The 17,997-nt window shown below is 38.7% G+C and overlaps 1 protein-coding gene across 2 annotated transcripts in view; it reads right to left on the reverse strand.

Moving 5' to 3' along the window:
- Positions 1-15,847, reverse strand: part of lgr4 (leucine-rich repeat containing G protein-coupled receptor 4) — a 29,462-nt gene extending 13,615 nt beyond the window's left edge. For both annotated transcript variants that reach the window (XM_077519093.1, XM_077519092.1), the window contains exons 1-4: positions 15,023-15,847; positions 5,631-5,702; positions 1,105-1,176; positions 252-323 (exon numbers count right to left, since the gene is read on the reverse strand). In XM_077519093.1, the coding sequence (XP_077375219.1) occupies positions 252-323; positions 1,105-1,176; positions 5,631-5,702; positions 15,023-15,207 (401 nt within the window). In that variant the 5' untranslated portion in view covers positions 15,208-15,847. The remainder of the gene's footprint in view (positions 1-251; positions 324-1,104; positions 1,177-5,630; positions 5,703-15,022) is intronic.
- Between the last annotated feature and the right edge of the window lie 2,150 nt (positions 15,848-17,997).

Below are 17,997 nucleotides of genomic sequence, written 5' to 3' on the forward strand. Positions count from 1 at the left end.
CACCTCTAACTACACTTCTGGTAGTGTTGGGGTTGGTTGGTGTTTTTATTAATTTCTTCAAGGTGAGGGCTACTACACAACAAAACCACATTAATACAAATGTTAGATCAGTGACAAAACAAAAACACTCCTAAGGTTCAATATAACTAACAAGCATCTATGCAAATAACTACTCTAATTGATAAATGAAGCCCCTCTTATTGTGTTTGCGTGTGCGTGTGCGTAAAAGTAAAGAGGTTTTAGCAACTCACAGGGATTGGAGAAAAGGAAGATTCTTCAGGGCAGCGTTGGGTACTGTCTTAAGTTGATTATTCTGGAGCATCCTGATGATAAAAAGTTTTTGATCAAACTCAAAACAACTGCTTTAACAGGTCAAACACAAGCAAATTTAACTGTATTGGTAAGATGTGGAAGCTCTTTTCAATTTTACACTTACAATAAATTAATATACAAAAATAGTCTAAACAGACAAATAGATGCAAAATATCTTAATGTGTCATAATATAGCTTTCCTCTTTTGGTTCATAGTTTAGAGCTGTGTGATGTAAAATATATATGTTATACTGCTTTATTACAAATAACGTACCGTACATTGCAAAATTATGGAAAATATACACTTTTGTCCATATCATACAGGACTACCATTTACCTGTAAAGTATTAATTTATTTTTATGTGCATAGTTGCAAGATGCAATGCACTTTGAGCACTACAGGGCCTTGAACAAAGAGCTCACTTGTATATCAATCATAGCGCTAGGACTTTGTACATAATATTGTGTACCTTTCAGTGTGTGAGCATTTGAAGGAATACTACAATGTGGAGCCAAATATTAAGTATTAAGAACTAATCTTTACACAAGGTGTGTTCGCAAAAACACTTGCTGGAGCAGTGACATAAAACAGCATTTTGTCCATTCCAAGTAAGACTGAATTAATATGTTTTGGGAAAGCACTAACTAACAGAGCCACAAAGTTGCACCACAACATAGTGAAATATTTACTTTTCCCCCACCCCGTGGGTGGAAAACTTCACACTGTCACAGTGTGTTTCTATCCACATGGGAGTGTTGACAGTGGTGGCGGCAAGGAGGGTGCATGCTTACAGGACTTTGAGCTGATGCAGTCCAGACAGCGCTTCGGGGTGGATGAAGGATAAGTCATTCCCTGCAAGTCTCCTAACAAGACAAAAAAAGTATAAATCTACCGTTATATGAAACAGCATTTGAATGTTAAAAGTAGCCACATGCATTATATTCGGAGAAAAAAAAAAGGTCTCCATGTCAGCACCTCCGATGGGTTCAAGCTATCGCACTGAACATGGGGCCAGGGGTGTCAAAGACACATCTGTCATGGCCTGTTGTCACTTTGTCTGTCACCCAAACAAGATTAGAACTACTTCCAGATATCCCCCTCCCCAAATTGCTTTCTGGTCCTCACACCAAGAGTAGTTCATTTGTTTTAGAAGTGAATGAAACAATTGTATATCCTTTAATGATTGGAGGGCCAGCTTGTGAATACTGTAGCCATTCATTTCTCTGAAACAGATTAAAAGGACATAAAATTAGCCTCAGTGTAACCATAAAGGTGGTTGGGACACCTCCCTTTCCTGTTGCCAAGAGAAGCTGTTGAGAAAGTGTCTGTGTGTATGAACAAGGTTGACTGGGACAGGCAGTCAAAGTACACCATCAGGCCTGAGAGATTAGCAACAGATTTATCACCCTGCAATATGAGTCTGACCAGACTAAAACCCACTGCTGGGTGTGAGCCCCAAAATCAAGGCTGACTGTGTTAGAGGAACACATACATGCCTTTCAGGTCCCAGAGGAGAGGAACAGTCACAATAAGATCGTTTCCAGGCATATTCTGATTTAAATAAAAATGGTATATTTAATTTTAAATTCCTTCAAATTACTTATCTGTAATCATAATACGTATTTGGAAAAAAGTAGTCCAATCTTTGTATGAACTACACCATCATGTGAGATAACAGTTTCAATATACGAAACAACTTTGGAATTCAATTAGCTCTAAATAACACTCATTCTTGCTAATATTTCCAGAACTACACATTTTCTCTCGGGATTACCGTACTGCAGAGTTAATGAGGTGAAATAATTGATAACATATTGAATGAATGATACATAAAAACTAGGACACATGCATATTACCTAAATGTGAAACATATTGTTTGTGTTCATTGTAGAATTAAGGCCAAAATTAGCTATGTGATTTCTGTGAATTTGACCATAAATCAATAAAACCAGACCAAACCCCAAATAGGATTGAGCGCGAGGTAACCTTGTAACTTAACCAGCATAAATTCAGCCATTTATATATTGTATACACATTAGACATGAGCTATTGGGTTGATATTAAATTCTGACGGTGTGATAACCGTGAGGAAACTGTATTGAAATTACAGCTCGAAAATTACTTTTTTTTTTTTTTTAAACATTTGGATAAATAAACATTTTTGTCATTTTTGCCCCCCACTGAAAAAAAATCTATATTCATTCATTTATTTTCCAAACCACCATTTTGAGTTTAAAATAAATAAACATTAGCATTCTTCTTCTGTTTTAACTCTTCTTAGTAAGTCACAGTATCCAATCACTGGTGATCTACGGTATTTTTAGAACAGACCTGTGTGCTACTTATGTTGTCCTTGGGGCTAATGAGGACCAGCTGGCATCATATTTATTTATTTTTATAACAACAATGTACATTAACAGAGCAAAAAGGCATCTGTTCTTGCAGTCTCTTCCTTCTTGCTCCCTCTCTCCTACGCCGTCTGTAATTGACCAGTATTCCCCCTTCTCTGCTCCCCGAGGAAAAAAAAAAACTTAATTGAAGGCAATTAACTTCAAAGAGGCAGCTTTACTCAACTCTGCAAGCGGCTAGTCATATTGAGCCCTGCTTATACATTGCCTCAAGAAAGAAAAACAGAGCTAAGTACCGTAACAGCCAATATTAGCGGTTATTGAAACCTTGACTTTTTAAAACCACAGTTAACTGTCAAAACCGGTAATCGACCCATACCTTATACATAGCAGTATAAGTACAAACTGACCAAAAAAAAAAAAAAACTCACACAAGATGGTTGCTTTATTGTTTACCTTTAGAATATAGGTTATTAAAAAAATAATAATCATTTAAGGAGACAGAGCATATCTGTCATCATGTTTTTTTTTTTAAAGCTTCGTTTGTGCATTTGGCAAGGAAGAATAGAATAGAGCAAAGTTGCGTGACTACGAACAAGGGAATATTCCTTGTTGGTGTCAGTGCCTGCCTTGCACTGGTATGACTTGCCTACTTCTCCCTCCCTGATCGCCTTTTCTGTCAACTCTTGAGCCCTCAGGGCCGCTGCTCTGGTTCATTGACATTGCAGCAGCCCTAAAGCAAAGAGGCCCTCCAACAATGTTCAGTGAGACGAGTCTTCAGATTTGTTGTATGAAAAGGTTAACTAAACATGCACACAGCCTGACATCATGTCATCCAAGACACTTTTCTTAGAAAAAAAGAGAGGGCAACACATAATTTGTTGGTTTAAAGAAGTACTGCCTAGAGAGTGTAGGTCTCTTTTGTTGTCATGCAAACATTTGTTTTCCAATCCATGCCGATACTCCAGGTCCAGGTCCAGGTCCAGGAACAGCGTCAAACTTACTTTGGGTGCACCTTTTTTACGGTAGATAAATAGCTAAATTCACGGCTTTTAAGACTATAAAACTCCTGTGAAAGTAGTGTCAGTGTGATGATGGGATCATAACAAACAAACGTGTAGTTCCCACCCTCCCATCTCATTTTCAAAATGACGGAAATCCGTCGCCATGCCGGAGAACTTTATTGAACAGGATTTCGGGATGACGTTGAGTTGACGGGGACAGTTTGTAACGACAATATAAACTGGGCTCCAACTATCCTCTCACAAGTCCAGTCAGCCGCCACACCACCACGCTCTGCCAAGAACGACATCAAAATAAAAGCTAGGCGTCAACCTAGGCGTTGACGTCCATGTATTATTTGTAGGGGTGTTCCAGTCAGGGTTTTATGCTGCCGATTCCAATTATCCATGAATGAGACTGGCCAGGTTGGCCAAAGTTGTCCTTCTCACAGTGTTGGCCACATGTTACTGTCATCCATGGCGAAAAACATGATCATCCAATTTGCACACAGTGGCTCAATCAGCAGATGCTAACGAGCGTGAAGCTAGCCTCCCACCACAGGCAAAATGTGGGGGAAGTAACCCGTTTCGTTCGTTTGTGCTGCTACCGTTTAATAGATATTACACAGTTTAATTTAATAAGTGATCAACAGCATAAAAAAAGTCATTGTATGGCATAAACGAATCAGCAGCTGGTAAGTTGCTAAGATACCTGAATAACACAAAACATGCGTGAAACTTCTAACTTGGATGGCAATTTGACCACACAAAGAAGAAATACCGTACATCTTGTGAAACCTTTGTATGATCCCATTTTCAAGCACTCACCAGTGTAAGTGAGGGGGACATTCCAAGTACCAGCGTAGCAGAGTTGAAAATAAGCACTTCTGGCGCTTCATAGGCAACGGTAATATCATCCAACCTGTCCGTCTTGTGCATGTATATATATCATATCCTTTTCAAAGTGAGTGTGAATTCTCTTGGACGGAAATTTGACAGAGAAATGAGAGTACGGCCATTGCAAGTAAAAGGCTTCTATCATACCAGAGAGTCGCATGTTCGGTGAATAGTCACGTGACGTCCGGATCTCTATTAACAAAGCAGACTGAAGTGGTGGATGAAAACGTAAAGGGTGATGACTCGCAAGATCCAAAAGAGCTAAAAAAGCATACCCGCAAAGGCCATTTAGTCATTTAGCATTCTCCGGGCAGCGTGACACCTGATATCAGGTAGACTGATACTATCACCAACTCCCTCCAGCACTGAGCCAGAACGACACGCATTTAACAATGACAGAGATTAGAGGTTTTCCACTTTCAAAGGCCCAACAATATACATAGGTCACATGACTTTATTATCGATTCAAGCCCTAACTTAATCTTTTTTAATTGTATTTTATCTCCTTATCTTTACTTAGTGCATATTTTGAACTTCCTACTGATTTTTGTAACCAGGCCAAGTAAACACAGTATTGCCCGCCAAACTATACTGCAGTGTACCAGCCATCCATTTTCTTAGCCGCTTATTCCTCACAAGGGTCGCGGGGGTGCTGGAGTCTATCCCAGCTGGCTTCGAGTAGTAGGCGGGGTAAACCCTGAACTGGTTGCCAGCCAATTACAGGGCACACAGAGACGAACATCCACTCACACTCACTCCTATGGACAATTCAGAGCGCCCAATTAAACAGCCATGCATGTCTTTGGAATGTAGGAGGAGACCGGAGTACCCGGAGAACACCCACATAGGCACGGGGAGAACATGCAAACTCCACCCAAGAAGGCCGAAGCCTGGACTCGATCTTGAGTCCTCAGTATTACGGAGGCGGACGTGCTAGCCACTCATTCGCCGTGGCGCCCTTACTGCAGTGTTAAGTAACATCCAGTTCCATACATTAAGAACCAACCCTCAACGCAACATTTTACTGAGTTCAATATACCACTCATGAAAGAAAAGAATGTATGTACTCACAGCTCTTCTAGATAAGGGAAGTTCTTGAAAACATCCGCTGGAAGCTCAGTGATGTTGTTCATGCTCAGATCTCTGTGAAGAGGAAATGAAAATATCAGTTTACAATTTTGTTTAATACTTTTTGGCAACTATGGACAAAAAAAAACGACTGACTTGGCCCTCCAGTGTTTAAAATACAGATACAACAACTGTTTGCAGATCACTAGCAGTCAGAGAAGGTTAGTTTTCAATATGTTTTTTTACACAAGGCATCAAGGTATGAAAAAAACCAAAAAAAAACCATGTAGGTCTACATGAGCCAGAGAATTTTGTTGGAATGATGTCAGTCAAGAAACTAACTACTGCAACTGAGTGGAGGCCGCCAACATTCTTTTCAGAACTGATTGATACACTTAATGAACTCATGCAGACTAGACAGACTACTAAAGATAATCTAAAACAGGGGTACTCAAATCTTAAAGGGCCACAAATGTTTGTCTCCAATGAGTAAAAGATCCATTTATTTAGACTGTTCAAGCCAAGTGGATAAGTGAAGAAGGAAAAAACGGCATGCGCTGACTGCACTGACAGACTAAAATGTCATATGCGCACAGTTGCATGCACTGTTGCCGCACCTCATCGCAATAAAGCTGTCTTGACAGGTGGAATATATAGGCACGTTTTTGTTTTCTTCATGACTTTTGAGAGGGGACAGTGTTTACAATTTGCCGATTTACTTTTTAGCTAACTTGGCTAGCAGCAGCTCATCTGGAAGGTGGGGGACATTTTTGTTTGTTTTATGGTGATCTGTTCTACATACGTCACCCTGGAATATGTTATTTGCGGGTGGTCCTTAACTTTTACTTGCTATGAGTAAAAGCTGAATGCGTCATCATCGGCCACAGTTTCGTCTTTACTTTCGGCTGGACTCAAATCTTTATGCGACTCCCCCGTGGCTCTACTGCTTTTAAAGAAGGTAGGGTGTCTGCCGTGGACGCAATAATTCCTCGTGTCTTTGTTAGTGATAGACCGATATGTTTTTTTTCAGGGCCAATGCCGATACCGATTATTAGTCGTCAAGGAGGCCGATAACCGATATTTCAAGCCGATATTCATTTGCAGTAAAAGAGAAAATAATAGCGTTAAAAAAAACTTTTCTTTTAATTTTAAACATAGAAACAATAGACAGCTTTGTTTAATTAAAAATTGTAACATAAATTGTAGAAATTGTAGGGAACTTCCAGGGTCATCAGCATCTGTTAAGCTAAATTCAAAACTAAGCAAGTAAATAAATATATAATTTTCTACTGTAAATCAAATTTTCCAAAATTTCAACATAATTTCTAAATGTATTATTTTAATTACTTTATTTTTTTATATAAATTAAAACATGTTGGGACTTCCCAGTGTTTGCAGTGAATAAACAAACAAATAAATAGTTTTCTAAAGTTTTCTACTGTAAATAAAGTTTCCCAAAATTTCAACATAATTTCTGCATTTATTTTTTTTAAATTATTGTTTTGTTTTTGTTTTTTTTAATTAAAAAAAAGTGTTGGGACTTCCCAGTGTTTGCAGTGAATAAAACAAACAAATACATAGTTTTCTAAAGTTTTCTACTGTAAATAAAGTTTTCCAAAATTTCAACATAATTTCTGCATTTAATTTTTTTTTAATTATTATTATTTTTTAATGAATTAAAAAGTGTTGGGACTTCCCAGTGTTTGCAGTGAATAAAACAAACAAATAAATACATAAAAAGTTTTCTAAAGTTTTCTACTGTAAATAAAGTTTTCCAAAATTTCAACATAATTTCTGCACTTATTTCTACCATCCCCAAAATGTTAGTGTCATGTAGTCTAGATTTATCGATTTTGCATTGAATGAGGGAAATCATAAATGCTATGTCGAGAAAACGTTTTTACTTCACATCAGCCCCAGGGATCTTCACTTTTCAATCCACCATCAAGATAAGCATGTAGCAGCATGACAAAATATGCACTTAGAACTTGATTTGCTTCCATGCAAAAGCTAATATCAAGACATGTGTTCAACGATCACAGATTCATGCAATTGATCCCGAAATGAAAGAAAACAAAGTACCCTATATTCACATCAAAAAGGTGCAAACTACTGAGAAGGCAGAAATGATCATTTTGACTTGGGATCCACAAGGCTGTTTTTTTTTGTGTGTTTTTTTTTATTTTTTTTTTATTTTTTTTTAAAGAGCTCAGAATTGTTCATTCGATAGTCTTACCGATTCGTGCGTGCGTGCGTGCAAATACGTATAAATTTATACTCATGAATTCACCTAAAACCTTATAAATATCCCATTACCCTTCCCCATTGCTGTTTTAGGTAAAAGTCAACAAACATAACATGAATTACAAAGAAATAAAGCAGCAGCCTGCACCCCTCCTTCATTTTCACTCTCCAATTGGTCGTCTTGAATTTCATTGCCAGATCTCTCTAGGACCTGTGTGGGCCCCTGAAATCCAACAAGGATCATATTGCCCTTCCTCTGCATTCCCAACTACACTCATATACACACGGCAGCATTACATGGCGGATCCTTGCCAGAATGCTCAGCGTCCGTTTGATTCACGTCCTGTCCACCTTAACTCAGTTACTTCATAGAAAACAGCATGATTGTGTGATTGCTTTTCCCGACTGAGGTCGTGCAATTATTACTGTGGATTTGCCACCACTTGTAATAGTCCAGACTCATTCCTAAGCAAATTTTAGTAGGTTCAGTGAGTTAATCTACAGATTTTTGTAATCACACACAGAAAATGAGTTTATGCGAGGGCCGCATAACTATCCCGCTTCCTCCCTTCCTCACTTTCTGGCTGCTTTACTCATCAAGGTCCTTGGCCTGTCCCTGCTAAGATAGATTGAAGAGGACACTCAAAATGCAGCTGTGATAAATGATGACAAGCATAAATGGTTATACAATCTGGTATTGCTAGATATCAATCCCATGTGCTGTTTATTCATGTAGAGAGGAAGCCCAAAAACTGAAAATTAGCAGAACTAGTTGGAAAAAAATGGAACTGTCACATTCCTAGCATTAAACTAATAATTTATTACTGTATCTTAAATCTGACTATGTTACCTAGCAGGCGTGGTTTTACTTTGTTTTAAAAAACTGTTACAAACTGTGATCCTAACACTTTGTATTGGGAATATATGCTCAGAACGTAATACACTTGCCATTGTTCTTGAAAACAAAAAGGAAGCACTGTGTGATCCGGTAAGCTAATGATCGACTAAGCAGTTCGGAAAACCTTTGAATGAATGAGTGCCTTTCAAGAAGTGTGTGATAGTGATGTCATTAACATTTTAAAACAAGTTTTTGTTGAGTTAATAAAAAAAAATAAAAAAATAAAAAAAAGAGAGAAAAAGTTACAAAAGAGGTAATCCTACACAATGCAAAAAATGGACAATTCAAGGGCATCGCAGACAAAAGAAGAATACCTAAAAGTCATCGTTCGGTTTGATTCCAAACTTGTTTTGATACCATTTCTTCTTACAATTATTTTTAAAAATTGCAAAATTGTTTTTCATTTAGATACTCCTTCGTTCCCCCATGATAAAAGATGCAAGGACAGCTTGACAATGACGATTGCCTGTTTCAAAGCTCTGTCCCGGCACGACCAGTCTCTTCATCCTCAGCTCATTGGGCCATGTTAGGTCACACGGGAACCGTTAGCACTTAGCACAGAGCACCACTACAAATTGTGCACCCATGCCCATGTTTACACAGCATAAGAAACACACTCAGATTCAGAAATGCAAAGAAACAAGGTTAAAAAAAAAAAAAAAAAAAACAAACAAAACAGTGAATAAGCCGTAGAGGCGCTGCCAAACTATCGAGCAAGTAAGATTCATTTATGTAGCGTTTTACTGAATTAGAAATAGTGCTGTCAAAGTTAAAGCGTTAACTCAATGATTAATCATAAAAAAATATTATATTAATCATGTATGAATGCAGATTAGTCACACTATTAATTTTTCCCCACAGTTGATCCTTTGGCTTGACAATGGATGGTTACATTAAAGGTAGTGCAGGGTTTTTGAGCAATAAACATAACTGCACGGATTAAAGGAAAACATTTACGAAATGTTTGCATATGCATTCAGAATATTTGCTCTTTTTAAAATATTGAGGCCATTTTTATTATGCAAGTAATTAACTGATTTGAAAAAGTGGAGGACTTGCATGTGCAGTGGATCAAAAAATGTTGAAGACATCCTTAAAACATTAAATGTAGAAATAACACATAACAGGTGCTCTTCAAACTTGGCGAAGGAAAAAAATGTTGATTAAAAAGCCATTTTTAAAAATTCTAAGATGTGAGTAATCTGATCAAAAATTTAATCGTTTACATTACATCCCTAGTGTGAACTGGGTGTTAAAACCAAAGACTCAGACTCAAGTGCAAAAAATATAATTGAGACATCACTACACACCGTCAGACATAAGTGTCACAGTCGGAATATACAGTGCACTTGCATTATGATGGCTTCACAGGTCTACAGCATTTAACTGTTCTGTCTGTCAAGTGAATTTGGATCATTTCCCGCAGCACACCTGACAATCTCAGGCTGCAACTAATGTGACATGGAAGTGGTTGGCAATCACTGCACTAACATAATTAGATGTGAGGTGATGTCTGCATGGTTATCGGCAATTAGTTCACCTCAAGGGGTGTGACACTGAGCGATTAATGTCGAACGTCCCATACCAGTCGTGATCTGCTACGCCTGATATGACAGAAGCCAGTACATTTCTGGGTCAACTTCGACTCCGATCCAGCATTGGTCGCTTAGACAGAGGACAGCAACAAATAAAAATTCTGCAGCTGGATTAGATGGCCAATTGTAACTGAAAGATGGTCATCAGTGTATGAGCTATGTCAGTGCATCAACAAAAGATTAGTCAAGTGAACAGCAAAGCTAACAGATGACTACTGCGAGACAAGTATTGATGAGCAATGAACCTGCGGAAAGAACAACTCTGGCAATAATTGGTGTACTGTATTCCTTTTGAATGTTTGACATAACTGTATTGCCAAGATTTTTTAATATGTAGAATTCCAAACATTTGTCACCCCAAAGAAACTGTTCATGGTAGGGGTGTCAAAATACAAATGATCATACTAATTTGACATCTATTTTAATAATCGACTATTGCCATTACAATTGCCCAAATCCAATAATTCATTTTCTGTAGTCCTTCATGTAAGCAGAGCTGACTATCTTGTGTGTTGTAATCCAAATAATACATATGCAAACATCTGGCTATATTATAGAAAACAACGACAAAACCGTAACTGAATCAGTTTCAAAAACGTTGGTGAGTACAAAATTTTTTTTAAATCACAAATAAACAACAATATTTTATTTATTTATTTTTTTTATTTATTTATTTTTTTAAGAAGTAAAAAACTTACTTGGGGAACTTAAATGTTCCTTCATTTGTATTATCCATTATGAACATTCCAACAAGATGGATTTACTAAGTGTTATAAAGCATGTACTTTTTTTTTTTTTTTTTTTTTTTTTCCAATGAACAACCTGTTAGCTGGTAAAACACAGCCAAGACCTCAGTCTTAGCTTTCCAGTATCAGCCACTGATTTACCATAGCTACAACGCGAATTTACCCATGTTATCCAATTTTGTAGTTAAAGTCAAAAGAGAACAGAAACAGCTGGCATAAGAAGAAAATAATGATGCATAAAAAGTGTTCGGAAGTCTGAGGGAGCTAGTGCAGGACTGCTAATATTTTTCTTGCACAAGTCCTCTTTTTTTTTTTTTTTTTTCACCTCTGCTGAACAAGAACAAATGTATCATTCATTTAAAAACGTACAGCGGTCATCAGTGGCAATACAAGCAAGCTGCATGGGCGAAATACAGGGCCACTTATACCATACCTCCTCCCCCCTCCTCAATCTTAACCTTGGTCAGGAAACGTAAAGCAGTTTTGTTGAGTATAGAACATACATATTTGCTGCAAATAACTACAAATAGTTGCAGCACAGTTTTGCATTTAAGAAGCACGGGGCCTGTTTTTGCACAGAGCGTACATGCACTGTTTGTTTGTATGTGAGGTGAAGAGTGTCTGTTAAATAGAAGGAAGGAGACCCACATTTGCAATTGGTCATCCTGGTGAGTCTCTCATAGATCGTTTACAGGGCTACGCATGGGACAAGAACCAAAACAGATTCTTGTTTACTGACCCGTTGTGCTGGTGCGGTTCGTTATTTAAGACTAATCAAAATCATTGACACTAAGATGAAGATTATGATCCTACTCCATCTGACAGTTTCTATTCATGCCCACATCATGTTGCATTATGAGTTAATCATTTACAGAGTTGAATTCTCAAGGCAGCAGACCATGAAATCCGCTAAATAAAATGTCAGTCTCTTGGATTGAGAGGCAATTCAAGTTGTGAGAGCTGAATAGAGAGACTTTTAATAACGGATAATCTCCGCTTTTCTGTACATGACCACTTACACCAACAGGACATCAAATCTGACGCTTGGTGTTATGTGGGCTTATGGTGGACAACTGGATAACTTTGAAATATGGCATAATCACAGCCACAAAATTGTGTGTATGTTTATGTACTATTCATGCATCTGTAAAACGCTGACGTGTGAAACTTTAACAAAGACAAAAAGCAAGACATGACAGGAAAATATGTCTAAGATGACAAACAAAACGTGCAGTTTAACCTTCGCATATGAGCAAATGATTGTTGGAGGCATTAGCCCAGACAGAAAGAGCTCTTGCAGCTGCAATATGTCTCACTAATCCATCACGATCCCCAAACCCCAGCACTCCACATACAATAGGCAGAGGGAGTGGTAGAGGACAACTAAAGTTCAAGACACTGGGAGAACAAATGAGGAAAGACAGCAAGTGGGGACAAACAACCTTTCACGGTGCTTTAAAAAAAAAAAAAAAGTTTCTTCTGCATTTTTAAGGAGCTTAGTGGTAAATCTACCAAAGTGTGGCGAAGTAGCCTCGAGTATGCACCTAAGAAGTTCACATAACCATGCAAACAACATCAGCAAGACAAAACAAACAGTTGAGCGCATGAAAACACAGTGATATCATGTGAAAACTCTGCTTCTTGTTAAGATTGCAATGCAAGACTGAATAATACACAGGAGCCTTTTCAAAAAAAGCAAAAACTGTGGAAAAGAACTTTAGCTCTAATGAGAGTGCCTGGTGTGACATCATGTCTTAATGGACTAGTGTATAAATTCACTTCCTCTGTTTACTTTTCCAAAAACATTCCTAACAATGGCGACTTCAATTAGTCTAGCGTTGGTTCTGCTGAAGCGGGACAAAAGGTATTTTTTGTGAGTAATGTTAATATCTATATCTATGTCTAATGGGGCTGTAACTTATAATTATTTTCACAATTAATCAGTCATTATTTTGTTGAGAAAAAACATCAATTTTCCATCAACATGACAATACAGAAAATTTCATACGGCCCCTGTCGTTTACCTATATTGCACTATGGTAATTACCTTCTACATTGAGTGGCAAGTCAGGAGAGCAGAAGAGTTTGCTCTCACACTTCCTTGTAAATTTCCACCAATCCGTCATCATTTGATAGGGCCACCAGCCACACCGGAATCTTGAAAAATCATTGAAGTTTTGCTTTATTACCTAGCTGATTCCCCACATACACTGCGCTCCCACTGATGAGCCAACCTGTTGTGTAGACAGACAATATATTCTAAAAGGAAACATAAATGCAAATGATTGCATTAAAATAATGGCCCTGCATTTTCCCGGAATCACTGGTGATGAATTTGTGGACAGTTTGGTTTACGAGTTACATTCCTAGCACAGCAATGCCGAGCGTACTCAATGCACCTACCAAGGTAGTTAAACAAGTTAATGAATAACACCGAGAAGTTGTGAAACAAACTGGAACGCTTCCTTCCTGGAGCAATCATCAATAGTGTCTTTGGTGTTGTGAAAAACAGACCTGACAGCTGTGCTGCTTTTTACAAACATAAGTTGTCTATCAAGTTACAAGTGCTAAAATGTGAGAAAAAAAAAATGGCTGGTGGTGAGCATGTTGGCTATCAAATGCACATGTAACACATTGAAACAAGGCTCTGCTGTAACTGCACTTGCTGAATTTTGATCATCAAATAACTAAATTAAATTAAACATTCCCAGCATAAAGTAGTATCAGTTGTTATTGCACATACTATGGTAAATCAGAGGATTTATCAAATTTTATTTCCTGAAAATTCACCAATTTATTAAGATTTTCACACAACAGTTAATTAATATGGTTAGTATCGGGTTGGACTAGGCTGGATCTAACAGTGACACCTGTTTCCCCAATGTTAACCATCTAACTGCTGTGACCGGCAACTCTCTTGCTCGCGTTATTTTGCCATGAACAGCTCTGACGGAATCGTCAGAGTTTTTACAATAGGTACTAAGTTGGCCATGAATGCGTTATTTTAGCGTGCCGTGTTACAGTTCAACTGGTTTCCCGATTAATTGGCTTCCGATTCCAGCTGTGGCCATTAGGGCTATTTCAGTCCAGCACTTTTGTGATTCTTGGCTGCAGAATTGAAATTGTTCCACTCAGTGGCATATCTGATCAATTCGTCTCACAACGGTTCATTTGGAATTCCTGACTGGCTGCACGAAATGGTAAACATATTAATGAATGAATGATTAATTAATTAATCAATTACAGATTTGAACCATTGACAAGAAATAAAGCAGCACATTAAAGGCCACTACACCCTGAGCTAGTACACATTCACTGGTGCAAAATTTGTACTTGTAGTTCTCACGCGATTCACAGCAAAATAAGTGTTATTTTGCGATGGCGAGGTGCCGGTCATGGAAAAATAACCACTGCAAGTAAGGTAACCAAAATAATAGCTACACCTGTCAGTGTTGCCATATTGTATAGAATAAATAACACTATTAGCATTATCATATTTGAATATTTATTATTATTAGTCAAGTCTGCACATTTTTTTTAGCTTGTGCAAGTTTACCCAATGTTGTCAATGTGCATGATTATGGGAGTATTTTACACTATTTTTTGGTAAGTTTTGTATGATGATATTCATTTAAAAAAAAAAAAATCATCCCTGACCACAATAATTGCAAATACGAGTGTTCAAAACTACTACTTCAATGCTACTATTGCGGTGGCAAGTTGCCAGTTCAACAACTTCACTCAGTGAACCCCGAAGACGTGAAATAATCGATACACAACCACAAATACAATCACGGAAGCCTTCTGTCAATTGTTTCCCGAATATCGCGCCTTGCCAGTGCTTGTGGTGTCGATTATACGTGCTTGGGAGTCGTACACGAAATTCTGTGTGGACTTGGGGCGAAAACTTACAGGTAGTAGGTGAAAGCACTGAGGCCAGACGGGACGGTGGTCAGTCCTCTCCCGGAGCAGTCAGCACCTCCATCTTCATCGCAGCTGCATGAGGGGGAACAAACAGCCGGAGTCGACTGTCCTTGGCCGGTGGCTCCAAGACGAAGAAGGCACCACAAACACATCCAGAACAAACCCAAAGGCATTTCCCCCCACGTAGATTCAGGTAGCTCCAATAAAAAAATAAAAATAAACTAGGGGGGCTTTATTTGTAGTCTTATCGACGTCGACCTCTCATGTGGTGGTTCGGCATAAAGCGAGGAAGCCTGATCGAAGTTAAGCGTTCGCGCGCTTTGTACTTAAATAATGCACGTTAAATTAGAAGACTCTGTTTAAAAAACAACATGGTCCTCGAAGACGTGCGATCTGCCTTGCCGAGAGACAATCATACACTGCCTGTGCGTCGCATTAGTCCGTGAAGATAAAGTTGTAATGCTGGCGACAGCCACGGTAGCCTACCTTGCTGCCCCATTAAATAACCACAAACCGAGCAGCGCTGGTTCGTGCCAAATGCTAAAAGCCTCGCTCAAGCGGTTCTGGAAGCTTCAGTAGAGCGGGACAAACAATCATTTGCCGTCCTGCTTTGCCTTGCACCGCTCGCCGCCGATTCCCTTCCTCACGCTCCTGACAACAGCCTGCGTGAAGCTCTGCAGGCACCCTGCCGGACAACCTGGAGCACTGGGCCTTGCCAGCCTGCCTGCCTGCTTGCTTGTGTCACACTCAAAGCTGCACCGTGTGCCTGCACGCTCCTTTTAAGCAGCTTCAATCATGACACTCTGGTGCAAGTTCACTATTAGAAATAGTACGCATATGTAACATCGGAGCAGCAGTCATCTTCCTCTTCATATGCCATGGTGTCAAAAGTAAGGCCCGGGGGCCAGATCTGGCCCCACATCATATTGTTTGGCCCGCGTAAGCAAATCAAACATGTCAAATTGTACAATGCTTGCTAAAATCTTTAACAAAATTTCAAATTGTCATACGTAATAAATAATAATGAGATACTGCAAGCATGTTCATGTTACAAAACCCCTTATTATTATACACTGCCTTCCAAATTACGATGCAAATTATATTGCCTATGATTTTTCCAAGTATTCAATGCAAATGACAGCAGAATTTTCAAGTCATCATCCGTTAGAATATGAATTGAATGTTGTTGAACACACACCTCCCAATATCAGTATTTTTTTCAAAAAATAAAAAATAAATAAATAAAATGCACTGATCCAAATTTCTACGCACAACAGTTTCAAAACATATAATAGAAATTAGTGCTGTTACTATCTAATATTTTTAGAATTGATTAATCTATTGATTATTCAAACGATTAATCGACTAATTGGATTCATTTTAAATTTGTATTAAAGTGTATTGCAAAAGCATTTTTCCCCGATTACTTACTAACCAGTGAATACACATACAAGCAGGACTGGGAATCAAATTTATTTACACTAGCTGCTTCCCCTTCATCTTGGATGTTTGAAGTAGAGATTACATTTGTGATAATTCTGTGATTATTATTTATTTGTCCTGGTTGTTTACTGTACAAGTAAAGTTGAAAAAGTGGGGGAGTCTGAGTAATAGGTGCGGCCAACTTCAGCGGCGTTACTCATGCACCGTCCAAATGGTGCCACTACTACGACTAGGGGCCAGACCACGTTATCGTTTGATTTTGGTTAGTCTAGTCATGAATCGTGATGTTTTGTAGTTTTGCTGGTACTAGAAACGGCGCAAATAAACGGCCTGCCGAGATAGCTGTTATTATGCTTATTCATTATTATTTTATTACCGTATTTTCCACACTATAGGGCGCACCTAAAAGCCTTCAATTTTTTCAAAAGCTGACCATGCGCCTTATAATCAGGTGCGCCTTATATATGGATCAATATTGAGCCGCAACAGGTCTCGCTGTCAAGATGCTATCGGTGACCCCGCAGAAGTGGTGAAGAAGATCGCTAGCTAATACTAATACTTTACCGCAGAGAAAATAATAAAACAGCTGTTTATTCATTTTGGGAGTGAATGGAGTTGTCAGAAAGCTGGTTTGTAATCTATTATTAAAGTTTGACAGACCTATCTGACTGTTTTGTTGACATTCCCTTTAGCGCAGCACCATCTAATGGATGCATAACGTAACCCCAGCCTCTACTATAGTGCCTTATATATGGAAAAAGTTTTAAAATATGTCATTCATTGAAGGTGCGCCTTATAGTGCGGAAAATACGGTACATTAAATTATTATTATTATTACATTATTACATTTATTATATTATGTAATGCATTGTTGATTATTAAATCACTTATGAGACGTACTGGTCATTGAAACCTCCAAGTTGTGCGAGTCGAGGCTAGGCTCGGCGCCGGGCTCCCTTCGGTTGGCGTCCAGACTCCAGTATCGCCGGCGCAGCTGGATTCGCTGGGAGGAAATGAAGCGCTGGATCCGCTGGGATGGCATAAAGCACGTCCAAGTCGCCAGTGCCTAAAGGGGCTGCTTGACTGCCCGTCAATGAGGTGAAGCGGGGAAGCAACACATTGCACACAGTGCAAGTCGCACCGCCTCCGCTTTCCCACATTAAAGATGATAACTTAGTATCTCTACTTCCAAATACATCTGCGCCATTTCCTTGTTTAGCCCCACCGCTCGATGGCATTAATAATGTCACTGTAGTAGAGTGATGTCATGCCGCACACAGTGTGTGGAAAAATGAAGTGTCACTCTGTGGCACCGCCCAACTTCAATTTTAATTTAAAAAAAAAGTTATAAAAAAATAAATAAATAATAACCTCATAAATTTATCCATGTCCTGATCGGGAGACAGCGTCAGATACCGATCACGTGATCAGATCGGGACATCCCTAGTTTGTAGGATCGTATGTGTCCAGATTAGAGGACATTCAGTGGCTGACATTTCTTTGAGTGCAGAAGAGTGACA

This window comes from Festucalex cinctus, chromosome 4, assembly GCF_051991245.1.
Source record: "Festucalex cinctus isolate MCC-2025b chromosome 4, RoL_Fcin_1.0, whole genome shotgun sequence".
NCBI lineage: Eukaryota > Metazoa > Chordata > Actinopteri > Syngnathiformes > Syngnathidae > Festucalex > Festucalex cinctus.